Source organism: Camarhynchus parvulus, chromosome 27 (genome assembly GCF_901933205.1).
Source record: "Camarhynchus parvulus chromosome 27, STF_HiC, whole genome shotgun sequence".
Taxonomy (NCBI): domain Eukaryota; kingdom Metazoa; phylum Chordata; class Aves; order Passeriformes; family Thraupidae; genus Camarhynchus; species Camarhynchus parvulus.
In genome coordinates this window covers 5581749-5609053 of record NC_044597.1, presented here as the reverse complement: position 1 = coordinate 5609053, position 27305 = coordinate 5581749, and the positions used below count along the sequence as shown (strand labels likewise).

The following is a 27305-nucleotide window of genomic DNA, read 5'->3' as shown; positions in this document are numbered from 1 at the left end:
CCCAGGGTCCCCAGTGTCCCCAGCCCGGGCAGGTCCCGGCCGGAGCAGCCGCAGCAGTGCCCAGGGAAGTGCCCGCACTTCGCTCTGCCGCAGCTGGGGACAGCAGCGCCACCACTGGGGACAGTCCCCGTGAGCCCCCCCCGCCTCATGGCACCGCCCGGGGGCTGGGGCACCGTGTCGTAGCACTGCCGCTGGTCCCCAAAGCGGGGGGACGAGCTGGCTTTGTCCCCCCATGGCGCGGGGCCACCGGGGCCTGTTAAATAACACCAGCAGCTGGTCCGGAGCACAATTAAATAGGGGACAAGGGACAGTCCTTAAATTAAACACGCCCGGGCCGGGGGGGTCACAGACACTGCGGGAAGCGCAGGGGCGCCGGGGGGCCGGGGCTGCCCGGGGGGCTCCTGGCGGCCGTGCCGGGCCAGCGCAGCGCCAGGCGGGGCCGGGCGGGCGCGGCGGGCGGGCTTTGGTGGACTCCAGGCTGCTGAGCCCCGAGTCCTTGTCGCGACAGGGTCCCGGCGTCCCCTCGAGTCCCCGCGGCTCCTTCCACTCGTTGAAGTTGAGGTCCTTGAGGCCGCCGGGCACCACCACCGTGTGCCGGCGCCAGCTGCTCTTCTTGCGGCGGGTCTCGGGAGTGCGCCCGGCGCAGCCGCCCCCCGTGTCATCGGGCGGAGCCCCGCAGGTGCTGCCGGAGCTGCTCCCGCAGCGTCGCCCGCCCGGGGCCACCCAGCCCTGCTCGTCACCGCCCGGCCGCCGCGCCCGCGTCCCGCGGCCTGGCCAGCTTCCTGCGGCCAGCGTGTCGCACTGGATCAGGCGGTGCGAAGTTGAAGGAGGGGCGGCCCGGGGCGGCTTGTCCTCGTCGCCCGCCCCCAGCCCGGCCTGGCCCGGCCGCGGCCGCGCTCCCTCGCGGCTCTCCGTGTCCGTCTCCATGTGGCTGAGCTTCGCTGCGCTCGTCATCCGCCTCCTCGCCGCGGCTCCCGGCCACCGAAGTGCACCTCGGAGCACAGGCTGCGGTCCATGGTGGACAGCGTGGAGTAGCCGGACACGATGGAGCGGGCGTCCGGGGCGGGCTTCGAGCCGCTGCCCGCGGGCTCGGGCGGAGCATTCCCGCCCGCCCCGGCCGGCTCGGTGCTGGTGCCGCGGGGCGCTTTGCCGGGAGTCACCGCGGGGCCCTCCTGCTCCTGCTGCCGGCCCGGGCCGTCCCTGCGCTCCGCGTCGTCGTCGGTGCTGCTCCCAACGCCCTCGGCCTCTCTCCTCTTCTTCCTCTTGCGGGCGGCGGCCGAGACGAAGGGGATGGCGAGGAGCTCCCGGTGCGGCGGCGCTTTGCGCGACGGCCACGTGCCCTGGGAGCGCGGGGACAGCGGGGTCAGGGGTGGCAGTGACACGGACAGGGACAGGCAGAGTGTCCCCATCCCCGCGTGCCCACCCTGCCAGCCCCAGCCCGGGACCCCGCTCACCTTCGGTTTGGCAGAGCCGCTGCGGGTGGAGCCTGGAAAGCAGAGGGGAGAGGGGGGTCAGAGGGGTCCCGGCGGGGGGAATGTGCTGGGGAGGGTCTGGGGTGTCTGTGGGGACACTGCTCCATGCTCCCAAACCGGGACAGGGACATGCTGGGGCTGTCACACCGGCTGGACGTGCCGGGAGCGGCTCCGGTGGTCACGGGGGGTCCCTGGCATCGCTCGCCTCACCCAGGGCGAGGAGTGGGGACAAGGGGGACACACGCAGGCACACACGGCCGGGACACACAGCCGGGACCCCCGTGGTGGGAACCCAACCCTCCCACAGCCATGGGGCACAGAGGGGACAGGGACAGGGACAGGGACAGGGACAGGGACAGGGACAGGACAGGGACAGGGACAGGGCACTGCCACCGCCGCATCGCCGGGACGGAGGGTGGGGAGGTGGCTCTGTGCCACAGCCAGCCTCAGAGAGGGGCTGGGACAGGCCGCGGGGTTACGGGGTAAAGAGGGGACACAGAGGGGACACAGAGCGGACACAGAGAGGACAGGCAGCCCTGGCCCTGCTGCCACCGTGTGAAGGACAGGGACAGGACACAGACCCCTCTCCCGCCCCGCATGCCCAGGACGGGGTTAGCAGTGCTGACAACGAGAGAGGGGGAGGCACAAAGGGGGTGCTGACCCTCCCCGGGCTTTGGGACCCCCACACCCCACAATCTGAGGGCTCTGGGACACCCCACACCCATCCCTGCAGCGGGGTGCCACCACAGGCACTGGCCAAGGAGAAGCAGAGTGAGAAGGATCTGGGGCTCCCCTGCTGGTGTTGGGGACGCTGGGGACAGTGCCAGGCAGGACAGTGTCCCCTCCCCTCCCGGTGTCCCCCTGCTCCCCCTCTCTCGCGCCCCCCGAGGGTTAGTGTGAGAGCAATGCACCCGGGATCAGACTGTACCCGCTCTAGCTCTCGAGGAGATCCACTGGAGGAGGAAGAGGAGGAGGAGGAGGAAGAGGACAGCACAGAGAAGTTCAAGGAAAGAACGTAAGAAATCAGTCAAAGGCTCCCATCTCCAGGTGTGGCAGTGCGGGCAGGGGCGGGGGTCCCGCGGGGTGGGCGCTGCCCCGAGGGACAAGGAGTGGCCACCGGAGAGAAGGGGGGTGGGACAGGGCGGGCAGGGGGCTCCACGGGCATCCCCGGGGGCTGTTCCCAGTTCTGGAGAGGAGGGAGACGGGATGTCCCATCCAGCACACGCAGGCTGGCCATGGCAAGCTGGGCTGGTTGCCCACGGGTGTGGGCAGGGGGGCACAGAGGGTCGGGAGGGGCACTTTGGTGTGCCAGGAGTGCAGGGGACAATGTCACAGGTGCCAGCCCTCACCTGCAGCATCGCCAGGCGCCCCGGTCCTGCCGATGTTGGGCAGCAGGTACTCGATGTTGGGCACAGACTGAGCCTCCTTCTCATCCACAGGGGTCTGAGGGGGCAAAACAGGGATCAGGGCACTGCCCAGAGCCCCCCAGCTCCCAGCTGGGGGTCTGCACCCCCCCTGAGGCACAGCGAGACCCCCTGGGTGGGGACAGGACTCACCTTCTCACCCTTGTCCTCCTTGTCACTGAAGAACCAGTCTGACTGTGGGAGAGACAGGAGAGGGGTCAGGAGCTCTATCCCCATTTTGGGGGGCAGATCCCATCCCCCTGCCCGCCCAGGGGTGCCACTCACGTGCTGGATGAGGGTCTCCACGATCTTGTAGCGGTCGGGCATGTGCGTCACCATGTCGGTCATGTTGTCCTCGGACGTTCGCACCAGCGTGGGGCCGAACACCAGCGCCAGGTTCCGGGGCTCCATCTGCGCCCAGAGCCGGCTCAGAGCTGCAGCCCAGCCTGGGCCGGGGGGCTCCAGGTGGGGCGGGAGATTCCCGGGCCGGGGGGGGGTCCGTACCTTGTTCTTCTCCGAGTGGTCAGCGATCGTCTTCAGGTGACCCACCAGGAATTTGAGGGTCTCGTAGTAGTGGCCTGGCAGGTCCCGGATCTGTGGGGATGCATTGGGTCACCCGTCTGCCCCTGTCCCCACCCAAGGGGGGCTCCAGGGCGGTGTCCCCAGCCCCTGTCCCGTGTCCCTACCAGCTTCCGCAGTGTCCTCATCCTCTCGCTGGCATCTTCGATCCGGTTGGCTTCGATAAAGTCGTTGTATTTATCTGAAAGTGGCACATGAGGGTGTCACAGCAGGGTGGAGGGGACAGGCCACCACCTCCCCAGAGTAAGGGACCCCCGGATGAACCCGCTGGAGATACTGGGGAAGGGTCTCAGTGCTGGTCCCACTGCAGGGTAAGGAGGGACAAGGACAAGCAACCTTGGTGAAAGGGGGCCTGTATTGTCCCCCGCCATGGCTGGCTGTGTCACTGGGTCTGGGGTCCTGTCCCCAACACAGGGGATGGAGTCTGGGGCTCTGGTGGCCCCAGGGGACAGGGACTCACCGTCGGTGAAGAGGGGCTCAGGCAGCTTTCGGAAGAAGGATTTCAGGAGGCTGCTGATGACGTTCAGGTCCTGCCACCGCTGCGGGGGACAGAAGAGGCTGCTCAGAGGGACAGCCAGGGACATCGAGGGGACAGCGGGATGAAGTCCCCAAACCAGGCACAGCCCCGGCGACAGGAGTGTCACCAGGATGTCACCGGCAGTGCTGGCAGCGACCGCTAGGCGGCGCCACCACTCCAGGGGATGCAAACGGGGCTGGAGGGGACAGGGACAATGGGGACAGGGATGGTGGGGACAGGAATGATGGGGACAGGAATGATGGGGACAGGGATGGTGGGGACAGGAATGGTGGGATAGGAATGATGGGGACAGGGACAATGGGGACAGGAATGATGGGGACAGGGATGGTGGGGACAGGAATGGTGGGATAGGAATGATGGGGACAGGGACAATGGGGACAGGGATGGTGGGGACAGGGACAATGGGGACAGGAATGATGGGGACAGGGATGGTGGGGACAGGAATGGTGGGATAGGAATGATGGGGACAGGGACAATGGGGACAGGGATGGTGGGGACAGGGACAATGGGGACAGGAATGATGGGGACAGGGATGGTGGGGACAGGAATGGTGGGATAGGGATGGTGGGACAGGGACAATGGGGACAGGGATGGTGGGGACAGGGACAATGGGGACAGGGACAATGGGGGACAGGAATGATGGGGACAGGGATGGTGGGGACAGGGACAATGGGGACAGGAATGATGGGGACAGGGATGATGGGGACAGGGATGGTGGGGACAGGGATGGTGGGATAGGAATGATGGGGACAGGGACAATGGGGACAGGGATGGTGGGGACAGGGATAACGGGACAGGAATGATGGGGACAGGGACAATGGGGACAGGGATGATGATGGGGACAGGGATGACACTGACAGGACAGGGATAATGGGCACAGGGATGATGACAGAAAGAATGATAATGATGGGGATAAGGATGATGCCAGAGACAGGGATGATGGGACAGGATGATGACGGGGACAAGGATGTTGATGGGGACAGGGGTGATGACAGGAACATGGATGATAACAAGGACAGGGATGATGATGGGGGCAGGCATGATGAGGACAGGGATAGTGGGGACGAGGATGTTGATGGGGACAGAGATGATGATGGGGACAGAGATGATGACAGGAACATGGATGATAACAAGGACAGGGATGATGACACAGACCAGGAGAGCATTCCAGAGGCATGATGGGGATGGGGAGCGGGATGGGGCCAGGCATGGGGACAGTCATCTGCCCTGCCCTCACCTCGTCCTGCAGGTTGATCTCGGTGGCTCCCTTGTTGAGCTGCTCCTGCAGGCTGGACACCACCGCGTTGTTGCCGGGCACGCGGTAGATGCCCATGTACTCCAGCCCCCGGTCCTCCACCACCCTGCAGCACGCTTCCACGATCAGGGGCACGTTCTGCAGGGACAGCGATGGGCTCAGGGCGTGCCAGGCCTGTGCAGAATCCCCGAGGGCTGGCGGTGGTGGCACGGCCCTACCTTGTTGTCTGGGGCAGGCTGACAATCCTCCAGCCTGACGCCGAAGGCACGCGGGGCAGATTTCTTGTTCTTCTTCATGATGTTGATGCCCCACGGGGCTTTTTGGGAGCTGCTTTCATCTGGGATGGGGGGAAAAACCCACAGGATCACTTGGGGTAAATGGGAAGAGCAGCCCTATGGGGATAAGCACCACAGCAACCCTGGGGGGCACAGGGCACCCCGGGTTTGTCGTTTTGGGGTGTCCCACATACCTTTCGTGACAGCTGCATCCTGCCGGGGGGACCGGGGCGCGCTGGTTCCCGTCTGCTTCAGGAACTCGGCTCGGATCCCCAGCCCACGAGGGCCCTTGGGTGACGAGTCGGGCTTGGTGCCCGCAGGGCTGCAGGGAGAGCGAGGAGGGCTCAGGTGGGGCACGGCCAGGCACAAAACCTCCCAGTGAGCATTGCCAGCACCACTCCCAGGCTTCCCGGCATCCTGCAGGGAGCCTGGGCAGCACCGGGCTGCTCCAGCCCTTGTTACAAGTGCTAGGTGCCGCTCTGGCTGACCCCAGGCCGCGCCGGGCACGGGCGGCTCTTCCATCACTGCCCCATCCAGGCAGCCGCCAGCTTTGTTCCGTCACCGTCACACGAGGGTGACCAGCGCCCGGGGGTCTCGGTGCCCACCACCCTGGTCCGTACCTCACTTTCCGGTAGTCGTTTAACTTCTTGCTGATAAGGGCTTGGCTGGCAAAACCGGGGTCCTGGGGAGGCAGAGAGAAGAGGGGAAGGGAGAGCTTGAGCAGCGCGTCCACCGGACACCCCTGGGCAAGTCCACGCTGTGCCGGGCACCGGGCAGGGCCAGGTGGCACCAGGCAAGGGCAGCACCAGGTCCCCGCTGCCCTGGGACAGCCCTGCTGCTGTCCATCGCTCCAGGCCACGGAGCGGGGTCCGAGCTGGACACAGGTGTGTCCTTCCACGGCACGCACAGCTCCGCTGGCCCGCGCCGACCATGCACACCTCTGCCTGCACTGCACAGCCTCCACGGGCACCGAGCCATCCCCGCAGGATGCAGCGCCGTGTTTGCCCAGACAACTACACACTTCCAACCTTGGAGCACCGGTTCTGACCCAGCAGCACCATCCAGTTCTGACCCTGCAGCACCATCCAGTTCTGACCCTGCAGCACCATCCAGTCCTAACCCAGCAGCACCATCCAGTTCTGACCCTTGGAGAACCATCTGGGTCCAACACAGCAGCACCATCCAGTTCTGACCCTGCAGCACCATCCAGGTCCAACCCTTGGAGAACCATCTGGGTCCGACACAGCAGCACCATCCAGTTCCGACCCAGCAGCACTGTCTGGTTCTAACCAGCAGCACTGGCCGGTTCCAACCTTGGAGCACCATCCAACCCAGCAGCACCATCCATCCGGTTCTGATGCGCAGCACCGCCCCCGCCGAGCCCCCTGCGCCCTCGGGCACAGGGCTGTGCCACAGACAGCCAGACACCGCTCCGAGCTCAACATGCCCTCCAGGGCCGGAGCCTGCCACAAGCCCAGTGCGACCACAGCCACCAAACCGAGTCATTGAGTCACCGTGACACCACAACACTGCAGCTGGCCCAGCACTGGCACGGCCGTCCCACGGATCCACCGCTGGAGCCAGAGCGGCCCTGGGGCAGCTCTGCCCATCTCACACCCGAGCAACCTCGCACAGCCACGGCTGCCCAGGGAGGGCTCAGCCTCGGCAGCACCACACGGGCACTGTGCTTGGGTGTCTCTCCACAAACAGAGTCACATCAAACCATGGCATGGATAGGCCACACCGTGTCAGGGACAGGTCCCACCATGGCACAGCCACATCAAACCACAGCAGGGACATGTCAAACCATGGCTCAGCCACATCACACTGCGGCAGGGACATGTCAAACCATGGCCCAGCCACATCACACTGCGGCAGGGACGCACCACACCCTGGCAGAGCCACGTCACACCATGGCACAGCACGTCACACCATGGCACAGCCACGTCACACCATGGCACAGCACGTCACACCATGGCACAGCCATGGCACACCGTGGCACAGCCACTTCACACCGTGGCACAGCCACGTCACACTATGGCACAGCACGTCACACCCTGGCACAGCCACGTCACACCATGGCACAGCCACGTCACACCATGGCACAGCCATGTCACACCGTGGCACAGCCACTTCACACCGTGGCACAGCACGTCACACCATGGCACAGCCACGTCACACCATGGCACAGCCGCCACACCATGGCACAGCCATGGCACACCGTGGCACAGCCACTTCACACCGTGGCACAGCCACGTCACACTATGGCACAGCACGTCACACCCTGGCACAGCCACGTCACACCATGGCACAGCCACGTCACACCATGGCACAGCCATGTCACACCGTGGCACAGCCACTTCACACCGTGGCACAGCACGTCACACCATGGCACAGCCACGTCACACCATGGCACAGCACGTCACACCATGGCACAGCCATGGCACACCATGGCACAGCCACGTCACACCATGGCACAGCCATGTCGCACCCTGGCACAGCCACATGGCACCTCACCAAAGCCAGGCCACACCCTGGCAGAGCCACACCAGACCTCGGCAGAGCCACGCAGGCTCCTCTGCCACCGCGCAACCAAACACCGACACGGCGGATGTGGCACCAGCCCTGCCTGCAGAGCCACGGCCCCTCTGCCGTGCGTCCCGCGCACCCTGTCCCACTGAGGCCACGGGGCCACGCTCTTCTTGGGAGCCACGAGCCCCCACGCACCCCTGGGAGCACGGCACGGGCCTGGCCGTGGCCTGGGGAAGCAGCACAAGGCAAAGAGCTGGAGAGAGCCGAGGCGGTTAGTGCCGGGAGAGCCAGAGGCAGCCGGGAGCCCCATGTGGCTCTCACCTCGCCCTCAGCCTTGCTGTTCTCCCTGATGACTTTGATCCAGGCCAGCATGTCTTCCCGATCCTCTGCCTGAAAGAGATATTCACAGAAGTCAGCGGTCGTCAGGCGGAAGACGTGCTTCCTCTTGGTCTCGCTGTAGGAGATGTCCACCAGGCACGCTTGGATGCTGATCGGCGGCTCCTCCTCACCTGGGGCCGGGGCGCAGGTCACCGCCTCCCGCCTGTCCTTGCACAGGTACAGCGAGTGGGTGCGCAGCACGGCGAAGACGCGCTTCCACTGCCGGATGCCTCCCCCGACCTTCTGCGGGGAGAAGGGATGGAGCGCCGGCCTCAGGGAGCGGCCCGCGGGGCCACGGGGCTCCGGGCTGGGGGCACACCCCGCCTACCTTCCCCTTTTTGGTGAGGATCTGCTTGCAGTGGAGCCAGCCCTCCTTCCTCACGGCGCTGAACGGCACGTCCGAGAGGTCGGAGGTTGAGTGTCTTTTGGAACGGGCGTCTTCCGACGTGCCCAGGCTGTCCAGAGACTGCGAGGGGCCGGAGGGAGGCGTTGGGGTGAGGCCATGGGCACCCTCTGCTCCACCAGGGAACCCCCCGTTGTTTTAGGGCAGCCCCCAGCGCGGCACTCACCCCGTCGGTGAAGAAGCTCCTCAGCATGCGGAGGCTGGGGACCCGGCTGGGCATCCTCCTGCAGGGAGAGAGCCCCCGTCAGCGGGAGGGGTGGGAGCCGGGGGGCGGCGGGAGAGGGAGGGGGCTCCAGCCCTACCTTAGGATCTTCCCCTCGTCCCGAAATGTGTTCAGACCGTCGTCGCAGGACTTGGAGCGCTCGGTGGTGATGGCCAGCAGGTAGGAGGAGCGGCGGCCGGCCTTGATGCTGCCTGCGGTGGGGAGGGGGCAAACCCGCCCTGCTCAGCCCGGGGGCGCCGGGCAGGGCTCTGGGACGGGGGCTGCTCCCCTCCGAGGCTCCCAGGGCCGTTCCCCCTGCCCAGCACTTACTGCAGTCCTGGGAGTAGTGCCGGGACAGGGCAAAGGCGAAGGTGGCGCGACGCAGGGCTGGTGGCCATGGCAGGTGCCGAGTTCATGGCGCTGGACACCACCGAGGAGGCCGGGACGTGCTTGGCCTTCAGGTCGATGCTGGGGCTGGTGGGTTCGTCTGTGAGGGGGGTGGGCAGTGTTGGGGGAGGGTGGGTGGGGCAGGGGAAGGCCCTGCTGGGACCCCCCCGCGGTGTCAGGGCTGGGCTGGGACACGCTGCCACCCCCAGGAGCTGATGGGGCACCCGGACCCTCATCCACAGCAATGCTGAGACCCCCATCCCCACTCCATCCCCTCTCTCCCCGTTCCATCCAGTGACAGGGCAGAGCTGTGGCTTCCCAAACCCAGCTGGGTCTGGGCAGGGAGCTCCCAGGTGAGACAGGAACAGGGACAGCCCTGTCCCCACCTCGGAGTGGCACAGGAATGTGCAGGGCTCCAGTTCACACAGTAAGGGGCACCAGCAGCTGGGCAGGGGGTGCAGGACAAGAGGGAGGGGTCATGGTGCTCAAACCCAAACTCTGGCACCACATCACCAAACCCAGGCCTGCCTGGGACAGAAAATCCAGAGGGGTGCAGGACACTGTGGGGCATGGGACACTGGGGTGCCAGGCATTTAGGGCGCTGCTGGCCCTTCCCATCTCCACTCTGGATGGATGCTCTGGGCCCCTGACCCCCAAACCAGAGTCCCCCTGGCACGGAACCTCCTAAATCCCTTCCCGGAGGTGACCAGCGAGCCCCCGCACTCACCAATGAAGGGGATGGATGCCAGCGAGTCCTCGGGGGCCGCCAGGGGAGCCACTCGCCGGCCCGGCCGCTCACTCCCCGGCCTGTCCCCTCTGCCCGCGGCCCCGGCGGGGTCACAAATGTCCGTCTCCTTCACCCCCTCGGGGAACACAAAGTTCATCTGCCGCAGTGGCGCGGGCACCTTGCGGCCCGTGGGCGGCTTCTGCCGCAGCACCACCTCCTCGCGGCGCTCCTCCGGCTGCTCGGACCGCTGCCGCCCGCCGCGCGGCTCCCGGGCGCGTGGCACGGCCGGGGCGGCCGCGGGGGACTGGCGGGGCTGACCACGCTGTCCCGGAGCGGGGCCACGGCCCGCTGCGCGATGCTGAAGGTGGGCAGCCCCCCGAAGGCGGGGTCACGGCAGGACAGGGCGTGCAGCAGCCCAGTGCGGCGCTGGAAGGACGGGCTGTAGCTGCGGTAGCCGATGTAGCCCGAAGTCATCCGCGCCGGCAGGTTGGGTTGCGACGGGTGCTTCTGCACGGGGTCCCGCGATGAGGAGGAGGAGGAGGAGGAAGCAGCGAAGGAGCCGGGCGGGACGGGCTGCCCGGCCGTGGCGGTGGCAGCGACAGCGGCCCGGCAGAGCCTCTCGGGGCCACGCGGAGCGGTCCAGGTGCGACGCCAGCAGCGCGCCGGCTCCAGCGCCTCCATGGAGCGGCCGTACCTGCCCAGGTAGTGGTCGGAGCGGGCGCGGGGGGGCCCAGGCCTCGCGGCTGGGCTGCAGCAGGGTGTCGTGCGAGGCGCTGTGGGGCCAGCCCGCGGGGCCGCGGGGCCCGGAGCCGCCCAGGCGGTCGTGGGACACGCTGCGTAGCGGGGCATGGCGTGCCGCCGCTCCTCCAGGCGCTGCGCCGCGGCTCCTGGCTGCAGTACCAGCGGACAGCGCCTGCTGGCACTCCTGGCGGCCGGGCACACGCTGGGCAGCGCCCGACACGTCCCGGGCGGCCGCCCGGTGCCCTCCTTGAAGCCGCAGTGAGTCCGGTGCTCCGGGAGGTGCTTGGGGACGCCGTAGCAGGAGGCGGTGGCGGGGGACAGCCCGTAGCGGTCGGGCACGGAGGATGTGGCGCTGGCGGGGCAGGCGGGGCGGGAGAAGGAGCCGGGGTGCCCGTGGGGTGCTGTGGAGCGCAGGGGGACCCCCGGGCTGCGGCTCCCTCGGAGCGGTGCGCGGGGCTGCCGCCCGGGGCGCTGGCGCCCAGCGGGGACGAGGGACCGGTGGTGGCCGAGCGGGGGGCGCGGGGGTCCGGCGGCTGGCCCGGGGCGGGCTCGGCACCCCGGGCCTGGAAGGGGTACGTTTTCCGTGGGTAGCAGATGGGAGGGGGCTCGGGGATGCTCTGAGCACCCCCGGAGTACGGCTCGTTGCCCTTCAGGTAGGCGTCCTGGGAATAGGCCTGGGGAGGGGGGGACACGGGTCAGGGAGGGGGGACAGCGTCACAATCCTCCACATTGCCGCCGTAGGGACGCTCTCTGCATCCCCCAATTCCTGAGCAAGCCTCCCGTGGGGTCACAGCTGGGCTGGATGCAGCCCCCCCACACCCATCCTGCTTTCCCACGGGGTTCCCCCAGCTCCGAGCAGCGCTGACAGCAGCCGCAGCCCTTCTGTTGTCCCCTCCCCTCCTTCCTAAAATACCCGGCTCACGGCCATCCCGGCTCACGGCCATCCCGGCTGGCCCAGCTCACTTTTCACGTGCCCCTGACCCTGCACCAGGGGATTCCTAGAGCCCAGAGCAGGCGCAGGGTGGGGACCCCCCTGTAAAACCTCCCAGCCCTACGGGAAGGGGCCCCCAGGCTGGGGACAAGCAGTGAGTGACTCAAAAAAACACCAAATATCCAAGTTGGGATGGGACAGGCATCAGGAGGAGCCCCAAATTCAGGCCACCCTGCCAGGGCCACTGTCACACCCATGGCAGAGACACTTAGGGGGATCCAAGGATAAGCCAGACCCTGAAACCTGAGACAATTGATCCTCCAGCTGTGTCTGGGTGTGCTCCCCCAAAACCACAGGGCCCATCCCCCTGTTCCTGCCCCAGCACCCCCAGTTCTGCACCCATCGCTCCTCCAGGCGTGCTGGTGGAGCCCTGTCCCCAAGTGTCCCCAAGACACCTGCCCAGCAAACTCACCAGCTGAAGGATGTCCTCGTCCTTGGGCATGATGGAGAGCTCCAGCACTTTGTCACTGTGGGACAGGGGACAGAGGGGTCAGTGTCACCTGTCCCCAAGCTCACACCTGTCTGGATCCCCCACGAGATGAATGTCCCTGTCCCCAGGCGATGGTGACAGCACCTTGCTGCCTGTCCCTGGTCACCCAAGCACCTCAGGGCCCCTGTCATCCCAGTGACACCCAGAGGGACAGAGCCTGCTGTGACGTGTCCCCACGCTGTCACCTCCCCTCCAGGAAGGGCACTCACCTGTTCTGGATCAGGGCGATCACCTGGGAGTAGGTTTTCCCGATGATGCTCTCCCCGTTCACCTTGACCAGCCGGTCACCTGCAGAGCCCGGGAAGGGGACAGTGTCACCACGAGGGAGTGCTGGCACCTGGATGTCCCCACGGTCACCCAGGGCAAGGTTTGAGCAGATCCCTGCCAGACCCCGCGTGGCAAAGGCAGCAAAGGGGGACCCCAGACCCAGGAGAACCCCCGAGGACCCCAAGGCTGCTCTGAGCACCCCAGCACCAGAGCGAGCAGAGCGCTCTCAGAACCAGAGAGAAGGGGCAGAAAGGGGCAGGAACACCAGAAAAAGAGCAGAATAAGCAAGAAATTCCCCGGCTGAGGAGGCGGAGCATTCCCGGGATCCCGCGAGCAGTCGGAGCCGCCCCCGGCTCCGCGTCCCCGCTCACCCGTGCGCAGCCCCGCCTGGTGCGCCGGCCCGTCCTCCCGCACGTTCTTCACGAAGATCGTGTCCATGGGCTCCAGGCGGCTCCGGGGGGGACCTGCTCCGCGGGGACAGCGTGTCAGGGAGCTGCCACCACAGCCAGCACCCTCCCGCGGCCGGGGAGCCACCTCCTGTCCTCCCCCAGATCCCCAGCCCCAACACCCCGGAGAGCTGAAGCCACCGGGCGCTGCCGGGCGGGCGCGGTGCCCACCGGGGATCCCAAATCCCCCCTGGAGGGGGGTCGGGGCCGCCCAGCCCCGCGGGGTGACCGGTGCCAGCTCTGCCCGCACCGGCTGCCCGGGCAGCGCGGCCCCGGCGCCGCGTCACCGCGCCAGCGCCGATCCGTTCTGACACCTTCACATTCGCTCACGTCACCCTGAGCCTCTGGGAGGGGACAGCGGTGCCGTGTCCCTGTCCCCAAACACCCCGCGCTCGCCCGGGGCCGGTGCTGGACACGCCGCAGGCCCGCCGGGTGTGACATCCCGCAAAGCTCCCGGGGGTTGGGGACACCGAGCCATCGCCGGTGCCAAGGGCCACCAAGCTGCCACCAAAGCCCCGCGTGGCTTCACCGCCAGCTGGTATTTAGGGCTGCGGTGACAACAGCATACCCACTGCGACCAGTGACAGCCGCATCACCCCCTCTCCCCTGTGCCACCCTGTGCCGCCCTGTGCCGCCCCGTGCCGCTGTCCCCGGGTCCCCATGCCAGTGCTCACCTGCTCGGTTCCCATTCTCCTCCTCCTGCCAAAAACAAAAAGAGAAAAGCATTGATTTGGTGGCGGGGCCGTGACGAGGGGACCGGGAGGGGACAGGGGGGTGGCAGCCCCGTCCCTCTGCCCTCCGCCGCCCCCGGCTAAAATTACCGCCTGACACCGGATCCGCCCGACCCGCGCAGCCCCCCGCACCCAGCTGCCGGTCTGGGGCCGGGTTTGGGGCAGGGGAGCGGGAAGGGGCCCTGCCAGCCCCAGGGTGGCATCCGACCCTTCACACCGGGCCGCCGAGCCCGGCCAGGAGAGCCCAACCCCTGCCGTGGGGTTCCAGGGGAGGGATCCATCCCACCCTGCATGAATCCTCATCCCTGCCCATCCCTGCAGCCTCCCGGCACACGGCGGGGGCTGCCGGGGCTCTGATCTGTGCCGTGGGGTGGGAATTGTGCCAAATCCCTGCCCTTTTAACCCAAACCCCCCGTGGGGAGCCTCAGCAGAGCCGCGCTGCCCGGGCAGGGGTGCCAGGTTGGGCTGGGGCACAGGGTGGGTCTCACGTCCCTCCAGGGAGGGGTCTGGGCACCTGGAAGGGCAATTCTCATTTTCCATGCCCGGCTGGCCTGGCCACAGCCCCCAGCCGGTGGGGACACAGCCCTGGTGTCCCCAAGGTGCCAGGTCCCCCCAGGGTGCCAGGAGGGCCCCAGTGTGCGACATTGCCGGCGACAAGGAGCAGCCAGCATGCGGCACCGCTGCAGGTGCCCAAGGAACAGCCACATTCCACGGCCACAGCGAGAGCGTGGGGCCACCGAGAGCCCCTGCGGGCACGGACCAGCCCCTCCCTGCCCGTCCTCGCCCTGTGGCACCCCAGAGCCCTTCCCGGCCCCGGGGCCATCCCGGCGGCCCCGCTGCCAGGGCGATGAGCGCGGCGAGCGCGGTGAGCGCGGCTCCCGGTCCCCTCCCCGCTGAGTCAGGCCGCCGAAACTCAGCCCCCGGAGCTGGCGGGGTGCCGGCCCCCGCGGCTGCTCTGCTGCTGAGCCAGCCCCGCCGCGCCCTGCCCCGCCGGCGCTGCGGCCGGGAGCTATTCCCAGCCTCTTTCCAAGAGCATCTCCAGCTCCCGGCGCTGATCCGGCTCCGTCCCACGCGGCCCCGGGTGCTGCCGCCCGGGCAGGGCTCAGCCCGGTGCCCGGCGGGGCAGGAGCAATCTTTGGAAGGCAGAGGAGAGGTGGGAGCGGGTTTGGAGGAGCTTCAGGCCGTTCCCATGACAAAATCTCGCCGGCAGAGTCACGCTGGCGGGGACGGGGCCGCGCTCCGGGCGCAGGAAGGCAGGAAGGGGTTGGAGAGGCAGAGTGAGGAGCCTGGGAAAAGCCGGAGGTGCCGGAGGATGGCGAGCAGGGATTCCGGCGAGTCGGTTCTCCCCGCCCTGTGACTCACTTCCCACGGCACTTCCCTGTCTGCCAGCGCCCGGGCCGTGGGGCAGCCGGGCCCGTGGGGCAGCTGTGGAGCTCCAGGGGTGATGGGATGGTCCAGGGATCTGCCCGGCCTGGAGCAGGGAAAGGGATGTGTGGGATCACACAGATCCCAGATTATCCTCTCTCGTCATCCACAGGAAATGGGAAGAGAAGGGGGTTCCGAATTCCAGAATTCCAGGGGTTCAGAGCTGGTTCATGCCTCGGGCTGTGGAGGGCTCTCCATCCACGCTGGAAGCTGCTGCTGGGCGGCTCCATGGGATCTCTCCGTCCTCGAGGGGAAAGGCACTGCCCAGATTGGGGCTCAGAGGTGCCAAGCCAGGGCCGTGTCCTCCCAGGGGTGACCAAAACACAGATCCCAGGGCAGAGCCAGTTGGAAAATCCCCACCAACAGTCAGGAAAGTGGGAACCAAAAATCTGCCAGCCCTGGGTGGCCCCGGGGGCTCCGAGGTGCCTCTTCCTGCTGTTCCCAGCGATGCTGCAGACGTTGTTGGGAGCTGAGGGATCCTCTCCATTCCCACAAACAAGCCCATATCCCAAAAGTCTCCAGGATGTCTCCAGAGATGCTGCTTGCCCAGAGCTCATCTTCCAGCAGCTCCAGCAGCCCCATGGCCCCTCCATCCCATGGTGAGATGCCCACAGGGGGGGTGCTCACCAGGAATCCCAACAGAGCAGGCGATGGACACTGCACTCCTCACCCCCCCGCCTACCCCCAGCCCTCATCCCGCACCCAACAATTCCCACGGCAGCATTCCCAGGATGGATCCCAGCCCTACCTTGGCCGAGTGCACGGTCGACTCCGGAGGGTACACGATGAAGTGGCGCAGGGTGAAGCCGAAGCCGCCCTGGGGGCTCTTGCGCAGCGCCACCGTCCTGGGCCCCACCCAGGGGAAGGACCCCCCCTCCGGGGGCGCGTTGGCGTTCGGGGACGCCCCATCTCTCCGGCCCGGCGTCGGCTGCAGGGACAAGGACAAGGTGTCACCCCCATGTGCTCCTGAGCGCCGAGATGGGGCTGAGCTCTGCCCAAAAAGCTGCTCCATTCCTAATCCCCCCCATCCCTAATCCCAGCCCTCCACCAGCGAATTCCAGCCCCCCCACCCCGGCTCCTCCTGTGGGGCCTTTGGGAAGGAGATGAATGGAAAGGAAATCAAAATAAATGAGCTGTGCCTGGGGGTCTGGACGGGACCCAGGAGGGGAGATGAGGGGACGGGATGTGGCACTTGGGGATAAAAGGTCCCCGATGCCACCTCGGGCAAAGCCGGAAAGAGCCTCCTGGGAGGGGGTGGGACCAGTGAGGTTTCCAAAAACGGGGCAGGGACCTGGCAGGGCACACTGCCCAGAGCAGTGCCAAGGGGATGTGGCTCCATCCCACAGCTCCCGGTGCCAGTGCTGGGAGAGGGAATGTGGCCGTGGCACAGCCACAGCAGCCACGGGCACCTCCCCTGGCACCGAGGAGCTTGGAGCCGCAGCCGGAGTGCCAACGCCTGGGATGAACTCCGGGGTTCTGAGTTCCAGGAGCCTGGAGTTCGGGATGGATGGGTCTGGGAGGGCTCAGCACAGCCCCGGTGAGGGCCAGTGCTGCTCCCCGCGGCTGCACATCTGGCAGCACATCTGGCTGGGGTGGGAGCAGCTCCAGGGCTGAGGGGAGCAGAGCTGATGTCCTGGCACCACTCAGCTCCGCCAAAACCGGGGGAATTGGGAATGTGGGAGCAGGAGGGAGAGGCAGGGATCCAGGCAGGGATCCAGGCAGGGATCCACAGGGATCCACAGGGATCCACAGGGATCCTGGCTCCTTCCCCGCTGCAGGAGTCAGCCCCTGCTGGGATGAGGGCGTTAAAATTCAGGGGCTGTCTGGGTGGAAGCGATGGATGGGAGGGGACGGGGACAAGGGACACAAAGGGACAAGGCACAAAAAGCCTTTGTGTGCGCCTGTGCTGAGTGGGCCTTTTCGCTGCCGGTGGCGAGATCAGACAGCAGGGCCGGGCTGTGCCCCCTGTGCAGCACGTCCTGCACAGACCCGGGGGTCTCGTCCCCCTGGGAACGGGGCCCCTGTGCTGAGCACACACCTCTGCCACCGCCCTGACCCCTCCAAAAATCGGCTGCCCCCAAAACCACACAGAACCACCACGGGAAACCCGCAAAACCCCCCTGCCAGCAGCACAGCCCCGCCCCGCCCCGCCGAATCCCAGGGGATGACCCCAACCCCGCTGGCAACAGGCGCCCCCGCTCCCGGGGACCCCATCCCGGCGGCGCCCGGCTCCATCTGCGCCCTCCTTTGTGCCGGCCCCGGCTCGCCGGATTATTTTTAAGCTGACAGCTGAATGTGCCCCGCTGATGGTAACCGGCACGGACAGGCCCGGCCGCAGCGAGGGCTGCCGACACCAACGGCCCGCGGGGACGGGGACCTGTCCCCGTATCAGGGCCGTGCGGGCGGCTCCAGCTCGGGGACGTGTCCCCTGCTGTGAGGTGACCGTCCTGCCCGGCTGCTGTGCCTCAGTTTCTCTCTCCACCACTTGGATTTGGAGGATTTTGTGTTTTGAAGCCTGCGGTTGTGGCCTTGGGCAGCCACCCAGTGCTGGCTGAGATGCTCCAGCTCCTCCAGACAGTTTGTCACCTCAGCCGTTTGTCCTCAGAGCCCTGTCCCTCCTCCCAAATTTCTGGTTCGATTTTAGCCTCGCCCTGGCGGCTCCTGCCGCGTTCCCCCAGCTGTGTCCTCATCCCAGCGTTCCCAAATCCGCCTCCCATGAGCGCTGCGGGGATGGGGCACCCCCTTGATCATCCTGTGACACCCAGACCCCCAGCCGGGTCACCCCAATCCCTGTGAGCCCCTCCACCCCCCAGCACAGGTGTCACCAAGCCCCTGTCCCCCCGACACCGAGCCCCCCCCGTGGGGACACAGCGGGGCCATGTCCCTCCTGCCAGCGCCCCCCTCCTGCCCAACAAAGGGGCGCTGTCCCCACCCGGGCTCAGCACCTGTCCCCAGCCCGGACACGGCGCTGCAGGAGCAGGACCCGGGAGCCGGAGCTGCCCCAGCCCTGAGCGGGCACAGGAGGGGACCAAGGGGACACACCGCCACCGGGGCGCTGTGACAGACACCCACCCCCCCGAGACCCCTCGCCACCCTCCCAAACCCTGCCCCCGTCCCCGGCTCTCACCCGGCGGCACCGCTCGGTTCTCAGCCCGGGCCCGGGGCCCGCCCGGGGCTCGGCGGCGGCGGCGTGGCGGCGCAGGCTGCTCAGCCAGATGCAGCGGGGCTCGGGGGAGCTGCAATCCACCCCCACGGGCCGCTCCAGGCGCCAGCCCCTCCCGGAGCGCTCCACGCTCCACAGCCGCTTGGGGCTGGGGGCCGGGGGCGGCCGGCAGCGACCCCGCAGCGCCCGCCGCGACCCCCGCGCCGCCCCGGCCGCGCTCTCCTGCACCATCCCAACGGCGCTCGGGGGCCTCAGCCCGGGGTCGGGACCCCCATGGGGGCGGCCGCGGCGCCTCCCGGAGCTGGCGGCCGCAGGAGCCGCCTCACGCTCGCATCGGCGCTCGCTCGCTCGCTCAGCCCCCCCGAGCGACAGAGCCCCCACGCAGGCACAGCCACCCCCGGCCCCCGGATGAAGCGAGCGAGGGAGGGAGGGATGGAAAGAGGGAGGGAGGGATGGAAGGATGGACGCGGGGAGGGCGGGCAGCCACAGTCCCGGCTGCGGGCAGCCACAGCTCCAGCTGCTGGCAGGGATCAGTGCCCAGCCCACCGCCCCCAGCCAGACCCCCGCCCTCAGCCCCGGTGTCACTTTGCCAGGACTTTCCCTTTTTTCTTCTTCTTTTTATTTTCCTTCTATATTTCCCCTTTCATTTTTTCCCTTTCCTTTTTTGTCCCTTCAAATTTTTTTCCCTTTTTTATTTTTTCTTTCAATCCGCCCCCTTCTTCCTCCATCACCCCGGGCAGCATCCCACCCTCCCCGCTTCCTCCTCTCCCTCCTCCCGGCCCCTTCCTTCCTTCCTTTCCGCAGGGCACCGGGCGATGCCGGGGACACGGAGCGAGCTGTCACCCTCTGTCCCCAGCGGGGAGAGCTGGGGGAGCTGCGGGGCATCCCAGGTCCCCTCTGTGTCCCCAGCTCTGTCCCCCCTGGCATTGGGGGGTGGGGGGAACACGTGTCCTGCACCCCGAGGACCAAAATCCCCCTGGGAGACCAAAACAGCCCCGTGCAGGCCAAAAATATAAACATCCCCCCAGAGACACGCACAGCGCCTCACGGCCCTCTCAGTGCCTGCGGCAAAAAGGAGACAAAAAAAAATTTAAAATACATATTAAAAAAATTAAAATAATTTTTAATTAAAAAAATAAAACCAATTCTAAAATTTTTAAAAAAGCCCCAAGGACAATTCCCAGCCGGAATTAAACCAAGAGCATCCCCAGCCCCACCTCTCGTTTTGGGGGATACCCTGGCGTGGCGGGCCCCCTGTTGCCCCCCAGGCACAGCGACACCACCCCACCCCGCGGCAGCCAAAATTTGGGAGCATTTAGGAAAAGAGCGGCACCTCGGGGAGCCCGGCAGCGTCCCCTGGGCTGCCCATCCCTGTCCCCGCTCGAGGGGGTCCCGGCCGCATTCCTGCCGTGCTGGAGGCCACGCCGGGAAATGCCGCGCATTGCTGGCATTGCAGCCCCGCGGCCCCAGCCGGGCACCCCCGGCTGTCCCCGCCCGGCCAGGGGGATGGCACACACCCCCCAGGTGGGCACCAGCGAGGGGACACAGAGTGCGGGGACACGGGGACACGGAATGCGGGGACACGGAGTGCGGGGACACGGGGACACGGAATGCAGGGACACGGGGACACGGAACGCGGGGACACGGAACACGGGGACACGGAGTGCAGGGACACGGGGACACGCTGTGGTGGCCGGAATGTCCCCAGTGTCCCCTGCAGGTGATGCAGATGTGCCCCAAAACAGCTCCAGCACCTGCCCTGAGGCCGGCTGGGTGGCATGGCCTGGTGGCAGCCGTGTCCCCAAAGTCCCAAAGGACCCAAAGTGTCCCCAAGGACCCAGAGTGTCCCCAGGGACCCCTCTGCACACCCGGCGCACCGTCAGACATGACAAACCGGGATGGGGACACGAGGGAGCCAAACCCTGCTAGCAGCACCCCGGGGCCACCCCGGTGTCACCCGGGGTCTGTCCCGGAGCCAGCCCGGTGTCACCACGGTCCTGTGCCCGAGGTCTGTCCCTGAGCCAGCCCGCTGTCACCAGGGTCCTGTGCCCGGGGCCACCCCGGTGGCCTCGCCCCAGCCCGGGACAGGCTCTGGCGTGTCCCAGCTCGCAGAGCCGCCCGGCTGGAGCAGCCAGACCGGGCTGAGGGTGCGAACAGCCCCGGGGGCTTCACTTCCCGGCTCAGGGGGGAAATCCAGCCGGGAACGGGGGGCTGCAGACACCCGGGGCTCCCGGGACAGCTGGGGACAACGGGTGCCACCCTGTCACCGCCCTCAGCCCCTCGTGGTGGCGCTGAGCTGCCTCGCAGCCCGGAGGGGCCTGGGGAGGGGTCCCCGAGCCCTGGCGGGGGGACAGCCAGGGGACGGTCCCTGCGATTGTTCCCGCAGCCCAAAGCGGGAAAGGTCAGGCGGCGCTGGCGGGGGCAGATTCCACCCCGAGGAATGCGAGCGGCCTGGACGCCTTCCAGAACGTTCCGTTTGCACAGGAGTGTCCTAAATACGCTGCAAAGGGAGCTCCCGGCATGCACAGGGACACGGACAGCGGACACACGGACAGGGGGACACACGGCCCTGGGGACACACAGACAGGGGACACACAGACAGGGGACACATAGACAGGGGACACGCTGCCGGGGGGACACACGGCCCTGCTCCCTGCATTGAGGGATGCCCACATCTGACCCCGATGCCACCCCCCTGTCCCACCCCTGCTGCTCCTGGACCGACCCCAGCCCGCCCCGAGCGCGGTGACATCGCCGGGCTGCAGCCGCTGCTCCCAGCTGGGGACATGTCACCAGCTGTCCCTGCCAGCGGCGCCATCGCCCTGGCACGCGGCGGGGATAACGTCACCCTTTGGGCAGGGACAGGGACACAGCGACAGCGCCAGCGCCAGGCAGCGCTGCCACCACCGCGGCGACACAGCCGCCCCCCTCCGGCCGCGCTCCTCCCGCACGGACCCAGCAGGGCCGGGGGGGGACACAGCCGCTAATCCACCCCCCAGAAGGGCCAGCTGAGATTAGGGTCAGAAAAATGAGGTTTTAATAGGATTTGGGAGGAGGAGAAAGCCCTGCTGAGACAATAACCCATTTCCAGCCCTTTTATGGCAAAGCTGCGATGGGGAAGGGGGTCGGGGGTCCCACACGCCCTCCCCGGGTTCCAGGCAGCGTTTGGGGGGGCCGCACCCCAAAAAGAGCCGAGATCGATGCTGCCCTGCAGGCAGGAGCCGGGCAGGGCGGGGATGCCCCGGCAGCGGGACCTGGACCGGGGAGGGGGTGAAGTGACAGCAGAACGGGGCTGGGGACAGGTGACCACGCCGGGAGCATCCGGGCGTCCCTCCCGGATTAGGGATCGGCGGGAGAAAGCATTTTAATTCTCTTTAACTCGAACCGGGGCTGAGGAGCTTTGCAGCTCAGCGGGGATTTCAGGGGGGTGCTGGCACGCTGCAGCACTGCCCTGCTCCCAAATCCCACCCCACAGCAGTCAAGGACCCACATCCACATCCCCGTCATCCCCAGAGCAGCTGGGAGCGGCGTGGTGACGCTGCCCAGGTGACACCAGAGCCGAGGAGAAGCCACCAAACACCCCTGTGACATTCCTGGGTGTTAACGTGGGGAAGGAATCCTTCCTTCCTTCCTTCCTTCCTTCCTTCCTTCCTTCCTTCCTTCCTTCCTTCCTTCCTTCCTTCCTTCCTTCCTTCCTTCCTTCCTTCCTTCCTTCCTTCCTTCCTTCCTTCCTTCCTTCCTTCCTTCCTTCCTTCCTTCCTTCCTTCCCCCCCAGCTGGCTCTGTCCTGTCACCAAACCCAGCTCCCTCCTGGCGCTGTCGCCCCGGGATGCCACCCCCGGACCCGCAGGGATCTCATTCCTGACACATCTGGAAGCAGCAGCTCCAGCTCGCCCGGACAGGGGGTCCCTGCAGCCACATCCAGAGAAATTTGGGAACCCCAGAGCCTCATTCCCTTTCCCGGCCCCTCGTGGTGCCCATTGTGGCTCTCTGGCCACGCGGCTCTGTCCCTGCTGGTCCCCATGGCTGCTGGCACCCCTGGTGGCATTCCTGGGCTGCAGTTGTTGGATTGTCCCCGCGAGCAGCCCTGCAGGTGTCACCGGCCAATGTCACCGCGTTGAAATGACACCGTGCCCGTGGATCATCCCTGTCACATCTCCACCACAGGACGTGGCTCTGTCCCATCCTGAATCCCACGGGTGGTGGGGACAGGGGACAGAGCCACGGGGCTGTGGGACATGCACAGGACACATCCCAGGACAGCCAGGGCCAGCTTTGGGGACACTTTAGGCAGCGACAGCCTCTCCCCAGCGCCGTGCTCTGTCCGTGCCCCCATCCCATCTCCTTGTCCCTCCTGGACTGTCCCCAACCCAGTGCCGGCAGCCCCGAGGCAGGGACAAGGCTGGGGACACTCCAGAGTCAGCACAAAGACGCGACCACGGAGCCAGAGCCGCTCCAAGGAGGAGTTTGCACCTCCCAGCCCAGGAGGAAGCGGGACCACCAAGGCCATGCTGGGGCTGCCTTCATCGCCAGCTCCTCCTCCTCCTCTGCCCCATGCTACAAGCGGCGTTATCGGCAGCGGGCCCTAGAAAAGTAACAGGATTCCGTTTCCTGTTTTTCCCATGCAAACCCTCAAATAGAAGCTGGCCTCATTAGGGCCGGTTTTTGGGTCTCTGTTTTTTTCAGCCGGGCTAACAATGAGCCATTTCCTCCGGCGGCTCCAGAGGCACCTTGCGTGGAAAACCCGACCCACGGAGGTCAGGGGGAGGCTGCAGCTCCCTCCAGCCCCTGCCCCCTTCAGGGATGGGGGGCCTGGGGGGGGAACCCCCCATGAGCCCCCCAGAGATGTGAGGGACACCCTTGGGGTGACGCCTGAGGGTCTGGGAGTGAGCACAACCACACAGCCCTCGCTGGGTGGTGGAAATCAGGAGCCGAAAGGGGTCCTGAGCTTCCCCGGCCCACAGCGTGGACAGGAGATGGCTCTGGGGACACGGCTTTGGGGACACCGAGCTCCAGCAGCGCCCCAGCAGCGTTCTCCTGCGATTAGGAGCAGCCCAACATTTTTCCTCATCCCACACGTGTCCATCGGCCGAACGTCCAGTCCGCGTCCCCTCCCCGGCCGGGGACATCGATGTCCTGCCCCTGCTGCCACACCAGTCACCGCCAGCCCCGCTGGGGACCACGCTTGGCCCTGAAAGCGCTGGCACCGCAGCCTGGCCCCCGCCTGGCGCGCACAGAAAGAGCCACTCTGTGCCACAACGATGTGTGACAATGGCCCGATTGTCCCCCGGAGCCACCGGGCTCCGTCCCACCCGCCCCGGGGCTGCCCCACGCGCTCGGCCCCATCAAGGGACCCTCTGTTGCCCTCGGGGGATGGCGGGGGGGGCACGGTCACCGTGGGCACCCCGGGGTGTGCGGGGACAGGTCGGGGGTGCCACCAGCGGTGGGTGACCAGAGGGGCGATGGGGACCTGGCTGGTCACTGAAGGGGACACGAGCCGGTGGCTCCGGGCTGTGGCAGGAACCGGCTCCCTAGCCGGGGATGGCTCCTGGAATCCCAAATCCTTCCTGCTGCGTTTGGAAAAGGGGTTCTGCTGGGCAAGAGCAGGGTCCATCCCCACGGCCGCCAGGGCTGTCCCTGAGGTCACCAGAGCCATCCCCATGGCCACCAAGACCATCCCCATGGCTACCAGGCTCCATCCCCATGGTCACCAGAGCCACCCCACAGACACCAGGGCCATCTCCATTGTCACCAGGCTTCACCCCATGGCCACCAGGTCCCATTCCTGCGGCCACCAGGGCCATCCCCCTGGTCACCACTGCCTCATTTTGGTCATTTTGGGACGACTCACTGCATTTTCCCCAAGGCCAGCCCAGCTCCAGCCTCATCCCCCAAGGCTTGGGGCCGACCCCACACCCCAACAGCCCCACCCCTGAAACCACCCCAAAAACCCCTCCCCAAACCCTGATGTGACCGATCCCGGCGTGGCCGCAGTGGCACCGAGCTGCCCGACCGCGCCGCCGCCGCTCTTGCGCCACGCCGAGGTGTGCCGGGCTGCCAATTAGCGAGGCCTTAATGAACTCCTGGGGAGAAAGGAGGCGACCGCTCCAGGAGCTCCAGGCAGGAGGTCGGCGGCGCCTTTGAAGGAGCCACCTGGGGCATCCTGAGCTGGGCGGGTTTTGGGAGAGCCAGGAGGGTTTTGGGTTGGCCAGGAGTGTTTTGGGAAAGCCAGGTGGGTTTTGGGAGAGCCAGGAGGGTTTTGGGTTGGCCAGGAGTGTTTTGGGAGAGCCAGGTGGGTTTTGGGAGAACCAGGCAGGTTTTGAGATAGCTAGGAGGGTTTTGGGAGAACCAGGTGGGTTTTGGGAGAGCCAGGAGGGTTTTGGGTTGGCCAGGAGGGTTCTGGGAGATCCAAGAGGGTTTGGGAGAGCCAGGCAGGTTTAGGGGTATCCAGGAGGGTTTTGGGAGCGCGTTGTGGCCCAGCTGGCACAGCCGGCCCCGCCGCTGGCAGGCTGGAGGCAGCCAGGTCGATATTTTCCAACTTGAGAGCTTAAAATAGGTCATCTATCTCCATTCCTTTTTAAATCAGGTCTTGCTGCCTTGCCGAAGACAAACTTGGTTTATTAATGGGACAGCACCGACTTGAAACCTAATCCTGCTTTTTTCCCTTTTAATGAGAATAAAAGGCCATCCCGGGGCTCGGCAGCTTCCCAGGACAGCCCCCCTCATCCCCGCATGCTTTCTCCCAGTGAGTGGCTCCACGTGAACTGGGAAGAGGCTCCAAATTCCAGTTTGGAGCTGGTCCCACACTCAGCATCCCCCACGAGCTGTCCCCCCATGCCAAAGTCCCCAAGCCCACAGTCCCCGAACCCAAAGTCCCCAAACCCAGAATCCCTGAACCCAAACTCCCCAAACCCACAGTCCCCAAGCCCCAGATAAGACCCGGCCTGGCAGCTGACCCTGGTTGATGGCACCGGGCAGCGCTGCCAGCCCCAGGTCGCGTTTGGGGTCGCCCATCACCCCTGCTCCCCCCGCGGGGCCGGGTGCCAGCGGTGACACGGGACACGCCAAGGTTAAACCACAGAGGTCAGAGCCCGGCAGCCAGGGCTGCCACAAGCCCGGGGTGACCGGCGGGACCCCGGGGTGGCACCGCGTGGCCCAGCCCGGTGCCCGTGCCAGGTTTCGCGCTGGCGAGGCGGGATTGCGGCAGCAGCCCCGAGCACAGGCTTTTCCTGTCTTTCAAGTTCAGGGTTCAGAGAGAAAGGAGGGGGGGCGGGAAAAGGCGTGAAGAAATTCAATTTGTGAAGCAGAGACAGCAAAAAGGGTTCGGGGGCAGGAGCCATGAAGGGGCTTTGGGGACAGTGGGACGTCGTCCCTGCCACGCAGCCCTGGGGGCAGCTGCCAGGCAGGATTTCTGCTGGCGCAGCACTGAATCCTCACGGGAGGATGGCAAAGAGCCTTCATCCCCACACGTGGTGGGTAATGAACCCCTTCAAAGTCACCCCAAATCCCCCAGCGCCCCAAATCCCCCAGCGCCCCAAATCCCCACAAATCAGCGACTCCAGCCCTGCTCCAGGTGCCGCCCCCCAGGAGGGCACATTTCACCCCAAAACGCAGCAGAAGAGGCGATTCCAAGACTCTCACACACACACCCCCACCCCCATCCCAAAATTCCGAGCGCCGGCGCTCAGCGGTACGGGGTAAGCAGGGACGGGTCCAGGAGGAGCCATGATTAATGCTCAGCAGCTCCTCATCCCCGGGCCGCTCCGCACACCCCAATTAACCCTTTCAGGCCGGTTAATTCCCCCATGGCCGGGGCTGAAGAAGCCGAGATCAAAAAACCAGGAACTGGGGTACAAATCCAGCTCTGGGGCCAGGATGTGCCAGTCCGACAGCGCGGGGTCCCCACGGCCACCAGACCCCCGCCCCACGTCCCCCAGCGCTGTCCTCATCCCCACGCCAAGGTTTCGCCGGGATTTGGCATAAAACGGGCAGGAAATGGGGATTTGGCCAGGGCTGGGCTGGTCTTCCTTGGCACCACCGGGAGACGGGAATCGCCCTGCGGGCAGCGGCGCCGGGCGATGCCGATGCCCACCCGCGGGCCAGCAAATCTCGGGGGGCTGCTCGGGGCTGGGGGGGTTGGATTTGTCCTCCAGGAGCTCCTGGCACGCTGGGGGTTGCTGCCTGCCCAAGGCGAGCGCTGGCGGGGATGGATCCGCCGGAGCCGCACGGAGCCAGCCCGGCCGGGAGTTTCGGAGGAAGTGCGTGGGTGTCCGTGGGTCCGTCCCGGGAAGGGGCAGCTCCTTCCCGGGTCTCCCCCTCGGCCCCGGGGCCGGATCCCGGCGCCGCAGCCCCTCCGCCCTGCCACGACGCCGCTGTGGCAGGGGACAGGCCACCGCGGCCACCAGCGCCTGTGGCATGGCGTGGGTGGCCGGACACCCTCGGTCCCGCTGGCCCTGACCCACAGCCCAGCCCCGGAGACCCGGCTCGGTCCCGGTCCAGTCCCCGAGGGGCATCACCCAACACCCGGCCGCGCTGCCAGACCTCGGCGCCATCCCACACTCTCCCAGTACCTCCCAGCTCCCCCAGTCCCTATTCCCCCAGACCTACAGCTCGGTCGGTACCTCCATTTCCTCCCAGACCCCATTTCCCCGAGCCTACTCCCTCCCCAGTCCGCCCAGTATCCCCCAGTTCCTCCCAGACCGCGCTCCGCAGAGCCAACACCCTCCCAGTCCGCCCAGTACCCCCCGGCGCCGCTCCCAGTCCCCACTGCCGCGTCCCCGGTGCCGCCGGTGTCGCTCACCGCGGGGGCGGACGGCGGGATCCCGACCAGGCAGAAGGCGATCCCATTCATCGGGGCGCGGCGGGCGGGCTCGGCTCGGCCCGGCCCGGCTCCGCACGGCT

General features: G+C 66.8%; 1 protein-coding gene across 1 annotated transcript; it reads right to left on the bottom strand.

Moving 5' to 3' along the window:
- Window positions 1-343: 343 nt before the first annotated feature.
- ARHGAP23 (Rho GTPase activating protein 23) lies at window positions 344-27305 on the bottom strand. The gene is given in 38 exon segments (XM_030966454.1): window positions 344-398; window positions 431-634; window positions 636-789; window positions 792-936; window positions 938-985; window positions 987-1340; window positions 1455-1486; window positions 2822-2915; window positions 3029-3070; window positions 3161-3286; window positions 3380-3469; window positions 3562-3635; window positions 3915-3993; window positions 5230-5385; window positions 5466-5584; window positions 5717-5844; window positions 6143-6204; window positions 8376-8675; window positions 8761-8898; window positions 9002-9059; window positions 9138-9249; window positions 9368-9414; window positions 9416-9524; window positions 10152-10455; window positions 10494-10875; window positions 10877-10994; window positions 10997-11020; window positions 11023-11058; window positions 11061-11089; window positions 11122-11268; window positions 11306-11334; window positions 11336-11566; window positions 12296-12350; window positions 12583-12661; window positions 13012-13104; window positions 13761-13785; window positions 15991-16170; window positions 27205-27305. Coding segments are annotated over 38 exon segments (4509 nt in total). The 5' UTR covers window positions 27256-27305.